Consider the following 15448-nt stretch of genomic DNA (forward strand, 5'->3'; position numbering starts at 1 on the left):
CAACAACACCACATACCTTTTTTAGGAAGTGCTGGGTTTCGTTATAACAACGTGGCGAACAGTAAGAGCTGTAGGCCATTTTGCTATTGGCTGGACCCTGCACTATCAACTGGAACATGAGAACACAAAATAAGAAGAAAATTTATATACAGCATCAGTAAAGTTTTATCCGAAATTATTGCTCTACCGACATCTCTCCAAACCACCGTATAGTAATACCACAGCATCAACAGCCATTTTTCCAAATTAAAGATGGTCGGCGAGGCAACCAGAGGGTCCAAGGGTCCGGGCCACTCAATATTTGGAAAGTCAGAAGCCAATATTTTGGGGAATAGTTTTCTGTTTTATTTTTCATAAAAATTATTTTTAAGCAATAATTTATTATGTACGAAAACAAAAATACTTTAAAAAATAAAATACGCATGGAAAAAATCACGAACAGTATTAAAAAATACTGAAATAAGCATTTACATGGATAAAATAGTTATCATAGCCAACAAATATTTCTTTTGAATGAGCAATAAAACGCTCTCTTCACTGATATGTATTGATCCCAACGAGCCCTTTTTTAACTTTGACTTCCAATGTCTTTATACCACCCACAAAGCTCTCACATATATTCCCTAAAAATAGTCATCTCATTTTGCACTATGGGAAAATTTCCTTTGCTTCTTTAAATTTTCTTATCTGTGTTGGGATGAAAGAGCATTTCATCCTTCTATCTGTTTTTTTTTAAAACATCGAATATCGATAGTATAACTTCATTGTCCGATTTATAGCATAAATTATCGCTAACAGAAATATATCTAGAATTGCACAGAACAGATATATTATGCTGTCATTGGGGCTATGAAAGTGGAAAAGCTCTAGAAAATTATTGGGGTTTTCGCTGGGTCACTCACACAAATGAGAAATTCAATTCGAATTTCCTTGTTTTCGTGTTTTCTCTCCCCCAAGGTCCTTCTTTCAGTCATATTTAATAGTAGCAAGTTTGTCCAATCAAGCACTTTTGCACTAGATTATGTGACCGGACATCGATGTTGTATCAGTTAAGTATAATACTTCTAGTTCAAAAACTAATTTAATTTAATATGAAAGGTAGTTTTTTAGCATTTATTTAGTTTTAACTGAAATTATTATACGCTTTATTATCAATAATTTTTAAATACGTTTTGTATTTCTTCACACAAAAGAAAAACGTAATATCTAGGATTAATAATTTTGAATCTATATGAAATATTCCATCGGTTGAAAGAACGCTTGAAATTCTTTAGTTCCTTTAAAGGTAAGATAGGTTGAACTCCGACCCACGCCAGGGGGGTATACGGAGATAAAAGTTAAATTATTACATTAAAAAAAAATTCTCCAAAAACTAAAATTACAGTAAAATTTTGCCTAATAACAGTGGTGGTGATCAGTTAAAAGTGAATTAACTAAAACTTTTGACAATTAAAAACATGTTTTAAAGGCAATGAAAGCTAATAGCGCCGGTGTAAATGTCGAGAATTAAATGATTATAATAACAGGAAATAAGAGATGAAAATAAAATCTCAATACTAAAATCAATGAGAGCTAAAAGTGTAAATGTCTTAAAGTAAAAGTCTGAATAGAAGTCAGTGAAGTCTAAAATCAAAAGTAGATAAAATTTCAAAATGTAAGGCTAAAAGTTGATCAGTATAAAATAACGATGACATGTTCTATTGTTGGTTCATGACTGGGGTCAGTTGATCAGGGGCTAAAATGTCCTCCAGGGCTTGCTTTATAATTTGAATCACAGGCCAAGTGCAGTAAATGTTTGCATTTAACTATTTATGATTATATACGCATGCATGTGATATTTGAATTGGAACGTGCTCTGAATTAACTTGTGTAGTAAATTAAATTAGGTTATGATTTTATTTTAATTCATAGATTTTTATTATAATTTTTTTTTTCAATTTTAAAGCTGATAAGGATGTATTGAATAATAAATCGAAACAATAAACTTTAGATTACTAAAATAAAAATTTGTTTTCATTTAATAAGGAATAATTCATCTGAATAATTCAATATAATGAAAAACGGGAAGAAAATTTCATCATGGGTAGATGGGGGAAAAATTGTTTTGAAGGATAAGATAAATTTTACATATAATGCTTCCATTGCACATAAATGGTATATGTGGCAGCCTTATATACATTAAAAAGAATGTGATTATCATATAGTGTAGAGTAGGGCTATATTTGCGAAGTCCAAATTTTATGTTAAACCCTTTCTCTGATACTATGAATTCCTTCGAAAGACAATTTTCAGTGCCTCACTGCTAAACCCTTTGGAGATGGCATTCGATATACCTGATAATAATAATCAGATAATATTTCTATTTATTGATATTATTTTTCAATGGTTTACCATATTATTTGTTTAAATTGAAATAATAATATTAAAATTTAGCGTTATCATCATTGATTTTTTTTTCACTTTTGATTCAGTATGATTATAATTTTAATTAATATTTAAGGAATCACTACCTTTTTATTGCATTATATATCACAGTATATATGAGTTATTGATTGTATAAGTAAAATTTTAATTTTTATTTTATTATGGTGTTTAAGAAAAATAAGCTATTCAAATATTTTTTTTTCATCTTCTAAATGTTAAATTTAATCATTGAAATTTGTTTTTAATATTTGAATGCCCTTACGGTGTGGCAAAGATTATAAATTCAATATGGAAAGTGTAAAAACCAATACTAATAACTCAGAAAATGAGTTGAATGATTGTTTACAAAATTTCAGTGTAGAGCAAAATGTACAGGATAAAACTGATATCTTAATCGTTGAGTCCGACGTTAGTGTTCAATTCACAGCCTGGCTCAAAAATTTCGAAAAGATAGAAATAGATGCTAAATTAAATGAGAAATGGAAATTTAAAAATTTTCGAAAATTCATTGAAGGTTCAGCTTAGAAATTATATATTAATAACTGTTTAAATTGTAATTCTTATCAGGAAACAGAGGAAATTTTTCATGAGCATTATTTTTCACCTCCCTTTGGCGTTAATGACTTTCAAAATTTAAAATTTTCTGGCCAAGCTAAAGACCTAAATTCATATTTTACAGAAAAGGTAGAGTTTGGTCAAAAAATAAATTTAAGTAATGATCATATAATTGAGGGTCTATCCATAGGTTTGCCCCCCCCCCCCAAATTAAAATACTTTTGGTTTTAAAAGAACCCCAAACTCCGATTGAATGGCTCACAATTGTTTCGAAAATAAGGCGACCATTCATTAATAACTCAGTTAGTCCAAATTGTTATAATCCTTTACAAAATTTTTCCCGACCAAGTCAAAATTTTAACCAATAATCCCAATTTAGACCTAGATTTCAAAAAGAAAGTGAAAAATTTCATAAAAATAAACAACAAACAAGTCATTCCGCCCAGGCTTCCCAGGAGTTGCCTCCTAAGCCATGTAAATACTGTGATAGGCTTGGAATAACTAATGCTTATCATTGAGGCCAAGATTGTATAAACAAACCCAATTCTTTTATGGCTTAGAATCAAACTCAGTCTAAACAAGAAAGTGACCAACCACAAAATTGACACAATTAATAGTATCCGGATACATACAAAATAAGAATAATAAAAGTGACAGCTACCCGATGGTAACTAAGAAAACTATCTTGTTATGGTAGTACTTTAAAAATAAACCCAACAAATATTTTCGAAAAATTATATGTCTGAAAGGAAAAAAAAGATATAAATGAAAGCAAAGAAAAGGTAATTTGCAAATTACCAAACTAGCACTTAAATAAGGAAAATAGCTAAGTGAGTCAAATTTTAAAAACTGATTTACCTTAATACCATATTAAATTTGAAAGATTGTTTTGGATTTCAATTAGAGATTAATTGTGACACGAGTCATAATGCAAAATCTGAAAAGACTGATCACCTTTTCTGATAACAAAAACAATTTGCCCTTACATATTTTTCCTGAAATCCTGGTTAATGTTTGCAATGAAAATACCAATAAAGAAAGAAGAAGGAAAAAGAAAAAGAAAAGAAAGAATGTTAAATCAAATAACAATGAACAAAATATTGAAGAAAATAAAATATTGGACATGAAAATAAGCAAAAATAACAATGTAAACAAAGTGAATTTAAAGAAAAATAAAACAAAAAAATAGACTAAAAATAAAGATTTAAAGAGCAGAACTGAAAATAATCTTGAATTTTCAAATATTATTGAGACTAATGATGTACAACATTGTTAAAATCATGTTGACGGAATTATACAAATTCAAGATAATGAAAAAATTCCCAACTTCAGGAAATTTTAGAAGATTTTTCAGATATTTTTGCTAAAAATATATATATGATGTAGAGACAATAAGAATTGGACCTCAGAAGGTAAGATTAACATCAGACTTACAAGTGTCATTTTTTTTATTGAAATAAAAATAAAAATACTGAAGTCATAAACTTCAAAATAACGACCCCTGTGTCAATTTTTTTTAAATTTTGTTTTCAAAGTGTACAATACTGAAGTCAAAGCTTCAGATTGAAATTTTTTCTTTAACAAAAGTGTCAATTTGTCTTTGTATAGCTCATATCACTTGTATTTTCATATTTTTATCTTTCTCATTTTTGAACATTTACATTAAGAAAATGTTTATACATTTTCTCATCCTGATTGAAGAGTTAACTTAAATTGTGTTAGTATGAGGAATAATTACTTTATGGTGAAAAACTTTATTGTGATTTTCAAAAAGGACTGAAAAAACTTAAATCACAAAAACTATGAAAAATGAAGATCTAAGACTTTAATTTGTTGGTAGCGCTACTACAATTTTTTTTTCCTTCCTCGAACACTTTAATTATGTTATTATTTTTAACATGTGTACAAATGTGCTTTTTTATAAGTCATATTACTTTATATCTTGTTAAAATTACAATTTGATTCTTTTTATTCTAATTGTACTTCTATCATAGGGAAAGTTTTGGAAATGGATTAGATATTAGTTAAAAAATTTCGGTGAAGGGGGATGTAACATAAAAAGCTTCAATCAATCTTTTTATGTTAATATTTTTCTGTAAACCCTTTTCTTTTATTTAATTATTCTAATCGAAACACTTTCTCACACTTTTAAATTCACATCCTGTCCTTAAATCAATTTTTGGCTCAAGAAATTTCACATCACTTTGTAAATTTCGGAAATTTTTCCCTTTACTCTTTGTCGGAATCGCGCTACAGATTTCCCTTAGTCCCTAAAATATAATAAAATAAAGAAAATTAATTTGCTACTTTCCCTAGGATAAAAACTTAAGCACACAGTTTTGGAGTGAGAATTTGAGCTCCGCTATTGATAGAAAATGTTTTGAATATAGCATGTGAAGCTAAATAAAATATTTTTGCCTCTCAATTGCTATCTGCGTGGTTCAACAACACTCAACCATGACTGCACCATTTTATATATATATATATATATGGCCTCTTAGGTCGGTGCCACTCGCCCCTTCATCAAAGTTAAAAGTCCACGCTCCCTAACTAGTTTTGTTGATCACCAATTACAGATTCAGATCAATTACAGATTGATGTAAATTGACCTCTCACCTCAGCTCCGAAAGAAAAAGCACTATCATCAAATTTAAGAAAAGGGAATTTGAACGAGGAAAATCAACGCTAATATCACAATGAAATTTTCATTATCTGTATTATTCGCTTTATCCTAAACGCATGAAGATTGTTTTTATGTTTCTGTTAAATGCTGCAATTATTGTTCTCCGAGATAGCGTCATAAGCGAGAATTCGTGTTAAGTGATTTCGCCTTAACGAAGTTAGTATTAGTTACTTGCTTTTTTGAAAAAAAAACTCATACCATGTTTGGCCTGTATGGTAAATTAAACAAAGCATTATTTTTTTTCCTTACTTTCGACTCTCGAGAACTTAATAATGAATTAGAAATTTAATTTCTTACCTGAATTGAATTTCCTTTCCTACCCTTCTGTACCCTTTATAATTAATTCTTCCACGCAATTGTGATAGTGAGAAAAAGTTTACGACTGATTTCTCACATATGGACGCAAGTATCCGCAGATGATCTAAACATATTCTTTTCATTTAAGAAAACGTACTTCGTATTTAAAAAAAAAGTTTTGAGAAAGTTTGATTTAAAGATTCACGGTAAATAAACTCTTTTTAGGTTTATAGTTTGTAACGAGGGAAAGTGAGAGAAACCAGATGTTAGGTTTCAGTTTGAAACGGCTATTCGTAAGAATGATGGTATCTTTTTGTTTAAACAAAAGCTCAATAGCTTCTTTGTTTCTCCCGAATGATTTATCATACCTATTTTTCCTCTTATTTCAACAATATTCAGCCACATAAAAATCAAACCCTCGTGATGACGTAAAAAAAATTGTTTTTCATCAGAAATTACAGCACATAGTCTAATATTTTATTGTATAAATATGTGTATCAACCTATAACATTTTTGATGTAATACTTGAGTTTTGCCTTCTAACAATATGTTACGTTCTAAATTTGAAAATAAATTGTTGAAACATAATTGCGATATGCTCATAACTCATGCTCATAAATAATTGTTGATTTTACGATACTGAATTCTAATGTTTTATTTTATTTCTTAAAATTAAAAAATGAGAAAAAAAAGCAAGAGAGAGATAAATTGCTACAGTCGAAATGCCCCCGTGCCATAATAGAATAAAAGATTTTTACCTATCTTGAGTTTACCGGTTCCAGAAACGATGTCGAATGGAAGTTTTATTGTCTCAACTTGTTCATAGTTGCTTTTAACTTATTCATTTTCTTCCAAAGATTATTTAGAACCTAAACATTTTCTTTGAAAGAGTTTCACCTGTCGTTAGTTTACCGGTTCAGAAACGATGTCGAATGGAAGTTTTATTGTATCAACTAGCTCTTAACTAATTTTAAATTATTCATTTTTTTTAGTTTTTTTTTCAGTATAAAGATCCTTCTTCCTAGGAGAGATTAAATTGACTAAGCAGGCTATGCTATTTAGACAAGTAAAGTATAGTTTTCAATGTATGTTTTTGCGATAAACTAAATTCAAGCAAATAGCATTAATTGTTTAGAAATTGTTTGGTTTTCATACAAAAAAAGAACAAAATTTAATCTATTCTAAATTATCTAAATTATGCGTCTGACATTTCTATCTAAGCAAGTGAGATATTTCTTCCCATAAATTTTTTAACGCTAGATCCAATGAAACTAAAACCAAGACTAGTATTTTTAAAAGTTATAAAAGTTTTTATGTATATAAAGTACAGTTTTGTACCATTAAATCCTCTGAGATTGCTGTAAAAATAAATGAAATATTAGATCTCATGAATTGTGCGAATAAAACCAAAACGTTTGAATTATTTGTTGAGAAGATATGAGGGTATTTATGAAAGCTTTACATTTAAACTATTATAACTATGAAATGATTAGTTCTATTAACTTAATATTAAATTTATTTGAATTATAAATACAAAACGATGCACTAACTAGCTATTGTTTTAGCCAAGTTTATATGTTTTAAACAATACAAGTGGTGCCATGACCTCTGGCATAGTTTATCATATTTGTTTGCATATAATATGCATTCTAATATGATTTACAATATCTCCTACATTTTTTCTAATTAGTACTAAATAGGGCAATATTCATGATATAAATTTATCTTTATTTTGGTTGTAATTTAGCATAATTAGTAATTAACAAAAGTAGGTGATACAGTTACTGGAATTGTTACGCTAATAACGTTAAATGTCATGCATATATCCTTTTTATAAACTTTTAGGGCCATCCGTACCGATGCTGCCATGTTTTATAAATTGTCAATCTTTCCGAGTAATGAAGTTAAAATTTATAGTTTGCTTTGGTAATAAATGGTAATTTTTCTATATATTATCACTTGACTCAGGGGATACAGCTTTCGCTTCCCAATGAGGTGAACCAGGTTCAAATCCCAGCAATGGCTGGTCGATATGAATTCCTCAACTGGCCCGCACCGTCCACAGTGCTGACGTATAATAACCTGAGTTGTAGATGGATCATGATTAGAGTCCCTTTGCCATCAGGTTAACCGTGGGAGATTTTCGAGGTTTTGCTCTCCGTGTAACGCAAATGCGGGTTAGTTCCATCAAAAAGTCCTCCACCAAGGCAAATTTCTCCCAATACTTGATCCAGGAGTTCCTGTGTCTTCTGGATTGGGTTCAAAATTACAAGGCTACGAACTTGAACATTGATATTCGTAAATCAAAAATTCGGTCGACTGTTCAACGACGGTTATAAAATAAGATAGATATTATCACTTAAGATCTAATGTGTAATTAATATGTTTCTTTTCAGTTTACCTTTTTAGCAGGTATGCTGAACAAAAATATATATGTTTTTATTTTTATGATAGCTCATGGCAAGTAAGATATCCCATGCCCACCATACAGGTTATTATCCTTTGTATAAGAGTATGGTAAACACAACGCGATGCACTAACGACGTATTGTTTTATCCAAATTGGTATGTTTTAAACGGTATAATACGTAGGATTCATTACTTCGCTCATTTGTCTAGATAATGTCAGGCGCGTGAATAGTCGAATATTGTTATTTTTATCATAAAACGTTATAAAACCCCAATAATTTATTTTTAAAAAATAGACCGTTTCACCTGGGTTTCGTATCATTCAATATAGCATTAAAAATACAGAGAATCCAATAATTTGCCCACTTGTCCAGATAATAATGTCAGAAGCATGAATAGGTCAAAATGAAGCGTGAATAGGGAAGAATGTCTGGCACGACAATAGATGAAAATTGCACTTTCTGTATGAATTTTGTTTTGAAAATTGTACGAATTTCGAGTAATTTAGATTTGAAAAAATGTGAATGTGAGAAATACCGGGTGATGAACCTGACACTTAAAAAATACCAGTGTAAGGAATGCAGGGCAAATGTTCAGGCAATGGTAATTTAACTTAAAAAACATCAATGTGGAGAATATCGGGTCTTGGTGCTTAATCTTACAAAAACTTCAGTGTAAAGAATACCGGGCAAATAACACTTTCTTTAAAAAAATATCGATGATGGTAATACGATATATTTCTTACCATTATAAAAAACCTGAAAAATTAAGGCAACAATCTACTCCCCCCATATAGAGTGAAAGGAAGCTTGGTTTTGAAAGACGACTGAATAGCCTGAAGTTGAGGATGCAAAATTATAAACATTTGAGTCATTATTTTTGAAAGTGGATTGCATTTAGAGCTAAAATCCTTATTTTTTTTCAAGTTTTTAATAATTATTTTTGCATTTCAAAATTTATTCAAATTATAATGTTAAACATCACCCAATTTGATTAACCGACAACAGTTTCGACAAATGTGGTGTCCACTCTGTAGAAGTAGTTCACAGACACAAGAACAGTAGTCCGCTGCCTTGACAAGGCCTCAAAAAGGCAACAACGCCGACTCAAGCACGTTATTTCAGACTTCTAACCAAAAGGGATAGTTCCGTGACAGCAACACAACTGTTTCGCAACCTGTATAATTCAACAGGAACATTCCGTTTCACGTATAGCAGTCACCCAGAGACTCATTGAAGGTGCTCTGTATGCCAGGCATATATAGTCTGCATCCCTCTGTCAACCACAAAAAGGACCATGTCGCCTGGTGGTGGTTTCTCTTCAGTGATCTTTCGCGATTCAGTCTTGACAGAGACTCGAACCTTGTTCTTGTCTGGGGTCGATATCGCTCTTTAACACTGTCGAAAGGGACCACTATCGTCGAAGTGATGGTCTGGGAAGGAATCATAGCAGACGGGCAAACCGACATTCATGTGCTCAATAGAGGTACTCTGATAGTTCAGCGGCACAGGGACAAGATCATTGTATCCTATGGGAGACTTTTCCGTGGAGCATATGGACCAAATTTCCTCTTTATGGACGATAACGCCGTTCACGCAGGGCTCAGTTGGTGGACAAATACTTCTAATCGGAAGATATTCCCCGATTGGAGTGGTCTGCAAGTTTCCCTGACCTTGATCTCATCAAACACGTATGGGTTGCTCTGGGGTGTTCAATTGCAGCTCGAAGACCATCTCCAACGATCATCGATGTGCTCAAGGATGACTTGGTGAAAGAGTGAGTGCAGTTGTCATAGGGAATGGATAAGGACCTTGGTAAACAGTATTAAACGCCGATGCGAGAGTTGTGTGCTGTACAAGTGGCCATTTCTGCTTTCCTATATATTGGAAGCATCAATGCGAATTTAATGTTAAGAAAAAGTATGTATTATATCCATGACATAATTTCGATTAATTAAATGAACTGTTTTATATTCGCTTCAGAAAAATATTCCATTTAAAATAGGTTATATACGTTAATTCTTTTTTAATAAAATGTAGTCTAACAAAGATTTGATTTCATTTAATTCCTGGACTCTCATAATTCATGATATATGTATATATATATATTGAACTTCATTAAAAGCAACTATGTTAAAAATGTGCTAAACATTCTTTTAACAAAATATTTATTACTTTGATTTAAACTTAACTCAACTACTGAAAAGTAATGGAACTTTTAATTTATAACTTTTAATCCCCTGTATAAATTAAGATTATTGTGTATCTGATGTAACTTAGTTAAGTCTGATGTAATCTTGTTAAGTCTGATGTAACCGAAATTGTACTGCCTAGAGGAAGCAAACTGAGAAAGCCTTGGCTTGCACTGGGATGTAATGCTGATGAAGAAGAAGAGAAGATGTATCTGATATTAAAGTGTCTGGTTTTAGTATCCAATGCTTTTTTTGTATCAATATCAGTTTGTAACGGATAAAGAAATATTTGATACTTACCAATTTCTAATGTCTAGTATACATTATGTGGTAGCATAAAATAAGCAGTTTTTTATATACTTTAATCGGTGTTATAGCTTTAAATACAGTTTACAGCGACGTTTTCTTTTTATCATAAATCATCATGGAGTCTTTGAATAATCAGTTAAAAGTACAAAGAAATTGTTATCATACTTACTGATTGACTTGTTATTTCAAATGCTTAGCTATCTATATCTAGCTTCTTCTAAACAGTCAAAATGTGTTCAACAGCTTGAATAACATTGCATTCAATAGCTTTAAGAAAATATTTTAATAGACTATTATGATGCTTTGTTTGAATTCGTATTAAAAGGGCATTGAATAGAGAACAAGTCATTCTGGCCAAAAAGATTTCGCGTTTATCTTCGTATTCACTCAAAATATTTTATGCTGGCACTTCGTTAATAAACGCCGAATACTACTTAACATAAACCCTTATGTTGTATAGTTGTATAACGCATTGACATTTATTTAGTTGTTGGCTTACAACTCTGCGTAACAATATGCGTAGCACATGCAATAACCAAGTTTTGAGCGCCTTAATGATAATTTCACTTTTTTTTGTTTTGTATCTCGCTATGTCTCTGGAACTTTTAGTGCAAATCAAAATACCTTTGTACACAATTATAAATCTAGTTTATCCAAAGATAATGCCATGCAAACAATATTTTTTCAGTAACTATTTTTATTTTTTTATTAATTTTCGATCAAAAATATTTTGAATTGTGCTGTGTACAAATTTTTATATCATCTTAAACTATGCAATTTTAAATAACAAAATACAAAATTTGTACAAAATAGGTTGTATTGTTTTAAAGATAAAAAATTTTAATACAGTTGTAGTTTGAAATTTTCATCTCTTCCTAAATTGAATCATTAACTTATAAAAGGATGAGGTTAAAAAAAAATCTCTTAATAAACAAACGGGGCATTAATAGTATAAAGTTTTCCTTCAACAGTAATACCCCAAACACCTTGTGTATAATCGACCTTTCCTTTTTTCTCCCTTAATTTTTTAAAATGTTATTTTTCTGATGGGGTTTACGAGTATTTTACAAGTTTACAGCATCTCAGCTCCCACGGCAAAATGCCGCAATAATTGATTCCTCGGAATTAAAGTGTCATAATATGTATTATTGATATTATTTATTTAAAAAATGGATTTGGTAAAGGAGGGGGGGGGAAGACAGTGGGTGTCCGATTGACATCAAACGTTCACGGTTGACATCAAAAATGAATTGTGTTAAGCACTGGATATGAACTGGAATACTAATAATAAAATGATCAGCAAAATTAACTATATACAAACGAGAATTTATGATTAAAAAAACACTAAGCTATTATCAGGAGAATAATTATATACAAGAGGAAAAAATGATAAGAAGACACTAAGCTATTTACGAGGTGAATAACTATATGCTAACGGGGGAAAATGTTTGCATAACACGATGCTGTTAAGAAATCAAAATTCTTAAAAAACGGAAGTTAAGTAAGCAAGAGGGTATACCGATGGGGACACCGCGGCTGTCTGTAGCATCATTGGAAGTTTACTCCCCTAGCGTATCTAGTAAATCAATTAAATCAGCTGTATTTTAATGATTATTACTCGAATATAGTTTCGACAAGCAGGTAGTACAAATGTTCTAATTGGGCTGAATTTGATGTTACTTCTCAGAAGTTCTATCTTAAAAATGTCTTTATAATTCTCGCCATTTTTTGAAGAGGTTTGGATAATGCCATCTGTCGAGAAAAAAAAATTTTTTTTTTTTGAATGGTAACAGGAACTGGCAGAAAATATTTTTATCTTGACTCATGAATTTGCTGCAAGAATTTTTACAGTCAGATACTTTACTTTAGTCAGTATTTTAGGATTTATTTATGAAAATCTAGGTGGCTTCCCATGAAACTATCACAAAATCCCATGGAGTAAAAGTGGGGGGATAAAATTTAAATGCTGATGTTTAGACATTTAAAGTGTTGTTTTTTAAGTATATTTATGAAACCATCCACGACATGATATTACTTAGAGTTTATAAATTAAAAGGGTTTTGTGTACTGTTTAATTTTATTTTATAACCGTCGTTGAACAGCCGACCCAATTTCATGGGTTTACGACTACTAATGTTCAACTCCGTAGCCTTGTAATTTTGAACCAATCCAGAAGACCAGGAAACTCCTGGATCAGTACCCCCAGAGGTATTGATTTGTTATGGGAACATGGAGGACTTTGAGACTCGGCAGATTTAACGTGCATCAGTCACCATTTATTACACGGGGAGTCTTCGGCCGACGAGGATCGAACCCACGACCTCTGGACATGGGCCCAGCACCCTACCGACCATTTGAATTTGTGCTTATTTATGTACTAGACAGTACTATCTAGACTAGTGAAACACTGGTTCTTAAGTAGTTTTTACGCATAATCGAATAAAACTAAATTCGAGTTAATATACATGGCAATTCAAGCTGATTTTTATGTATAAAATTAGTCTAAATATGACTCCTTTTTAAGTATAAAAATGTTCCATTTTTTACTAAAACAAAGTTATTAACTTGCTAACTTGTTACAATCTAAAATAAAAAGTGAGGGATTATTTCCGATGAAGTTTTTTACTCTGAATCGAAGGACAACAAACGCGAGACAGTAAAATAAATAGTTTAGAAGTTATATAAGTCTTATTAATGCGAAGAACAATTAAAAAATGATATATTTTATAATTAAGAAAAAGCCTTGGAACTTCTGAAGTATTAGTCATATTATCTGATTGATCTTTTCAGAATCAGAAAAAGAAGAAAAAATATGAAACTATACATCACTTGTCTAGAAAGCAATATCAGGTGCGTAAATAAGTTCATGATCTCCGGTGGCGACTTGAAGCCCACCCACCTTCAGATCAATGGGTAGCAGTGGGAAGTGATGGTGGTCGGTGCGGAACGCTAACCAGATTGCCACCTTCATACTTTTGGTCTCGAAAATGTGGAGTCTTAGCTTACATGACAACCTCGGCCCCCAATGGGTTGTTGCAAGAATGCTTTACTTTTCTTTTGAATTAGTACATGTCAAAAACAGTGCATTTTATGTACAAAAAGTTTCGCATGTTGGTCGCATTCAGTCGTGTTTGTTCTCATTCGATTTAGCGCAAAAAAAAAAAAACATTAAAAAACTCTCCTTTACTAGTTTAAACATGTCATGTGTACCAATTAGCAAATATTACAAAATATTGTATAGTAACATAATATAGAATAGTGTGTAAATAGTAAATAAACAGGTTCATCAATAGATACGCGATTTATACTTTTTGTACATAAAAAACTTAAAACTTCTAAACTACTAGCCCTAACTAATTTTGGATGGATCATTTGATTCAGCGCAAAAGATTGCATCGAAAACAATACTTCATTTGTCAAAATATCAGTATTTAAATATTTCTCTCCCTTCCGTCTCTGGCTTTTGTAAGATTTTCATGCGAGCTCACCTCTATAAACAATTTCTAATAAGTTTCCGCTGGTTATTTTGAATGTCACCATTATAACCTAGTTTGTCGGTATTTTTCTTTGAAGAAGAGTAAACTGTTATAAAGGGGAGAAAAACATAAAAAAATATATCATGGAATAAAACCCAACTAATAATAATAATGATAATAAAATAGTTAAAAAAAACATTAGGTAAATTGAACTTTCTTTAAAGGTAATCAATGCGTTCTTTACTTAACAACAAATAATTTCTCATCTTATTCAGTCATATTAAAACTTAATGATGAAAAAAAATCATATTTTGATCAGATGGGTTTATTTTTAGTACCCGGGAAAGGTCGTAAAAATGAAGGTGATCTTAGTGCTACAAATAAAATGGCCTCCATAAAACTTTTCCAACAAGCTCTCATTTATTTGTGAAATGAATTATTCAGCGTGGTTTTCGATGATAGTTTCGCAAAGATTAAAACATTATTTCAAGGGGCGAAAACTTTAGCAGGAATTATGGTGTTAAGCAGTTATTTTTTTCTATTTGATTGATGGAAATTTTTCGAACATCAAAAACAAATGTATAAATGTATATTCGTAGGTTCACGAACAAACTAAAAATTGGAGAAGTAATATTACTAGGAAAATTTACAAAAATTATCAAACTATATCACTTTTCTAAATACAATGTATTTTGGCAGTTTTATAATCGGAAAAATGTAACTTTTTTTTTCAACTTGAGATAATAAATTAATATTTATAAAAATTGATTTCTAGCGTTTTTACTGGCATTACCAATATTGCATAATTTCTTACCAGCATAAGTGCCAATTATGTGTCAAAAGCCTAAATTAAAAATCTATATTTTATCCCACGGTCTCCTTTTAGGAAGGATTAAAATTTGATGAAAATTGGGGAATTGAATATAAATCATGTTCTTGAAATTTCATTTTAAGGTACTTTTTGTTTTCAACTCAAAACCAGTCACCAGCACAACAGATAGTACCTGTAATTGATAGATATCAATTACAAACACTAAGCATTGCATGCACATGCATTCTCCACTAAAGAGTCGCAAATATTGACACTGATCCAATGAATGCAAAA

At 30.8% G+C, this 15448-nt stretch overlaps 1 protein-coding gene across 3 annotated transcripts in view; it reads right to left on the minus strand.

Annotated features, from left to right (window-relative positions):
• The window catches only part of LOC107437443 (four and a half LIM domains protein 2), a 93494-nt gene that overhangs the window by 74738 nt on the left and 3308 nt on the right, over nt 1-15448 (minus strand). The window contains exon 1 of one of the 3 annotated variants that reach the window (XM_071187839.2): nt 5960-6117. The exons of the other annotated variants lie outside the window; for them this stretch is intronic. Within the exon in view, the coding sequence (XP_071043940.1) occupies nt 5960-6102 (143 nt within the window). The 5' untranslated portion in view covers nt 6103-6117. Of the gene's footprint in view, nt 1-5959; nt 6118-15448 lie in introns of those variants that run through there. 3 annotated transcript variants of the gene reach the window in all.

This window comes from Parasteatoda tepidariorum, chromosome 11 (genome assembly GCF_982258835.1).
Source record: "Parasteatoda tepidariorum strain Cologne lab strain chromosome 11, Ptep-v5.0, whole genome shotgun sequence".
Classification (NCBI taxonomy): Eukaryota; Metazoa; Arthropoda; class Arachnida; order Araneae; family Theridiidae; genus Parasteatoda; species Parasteatoda tepidariorum.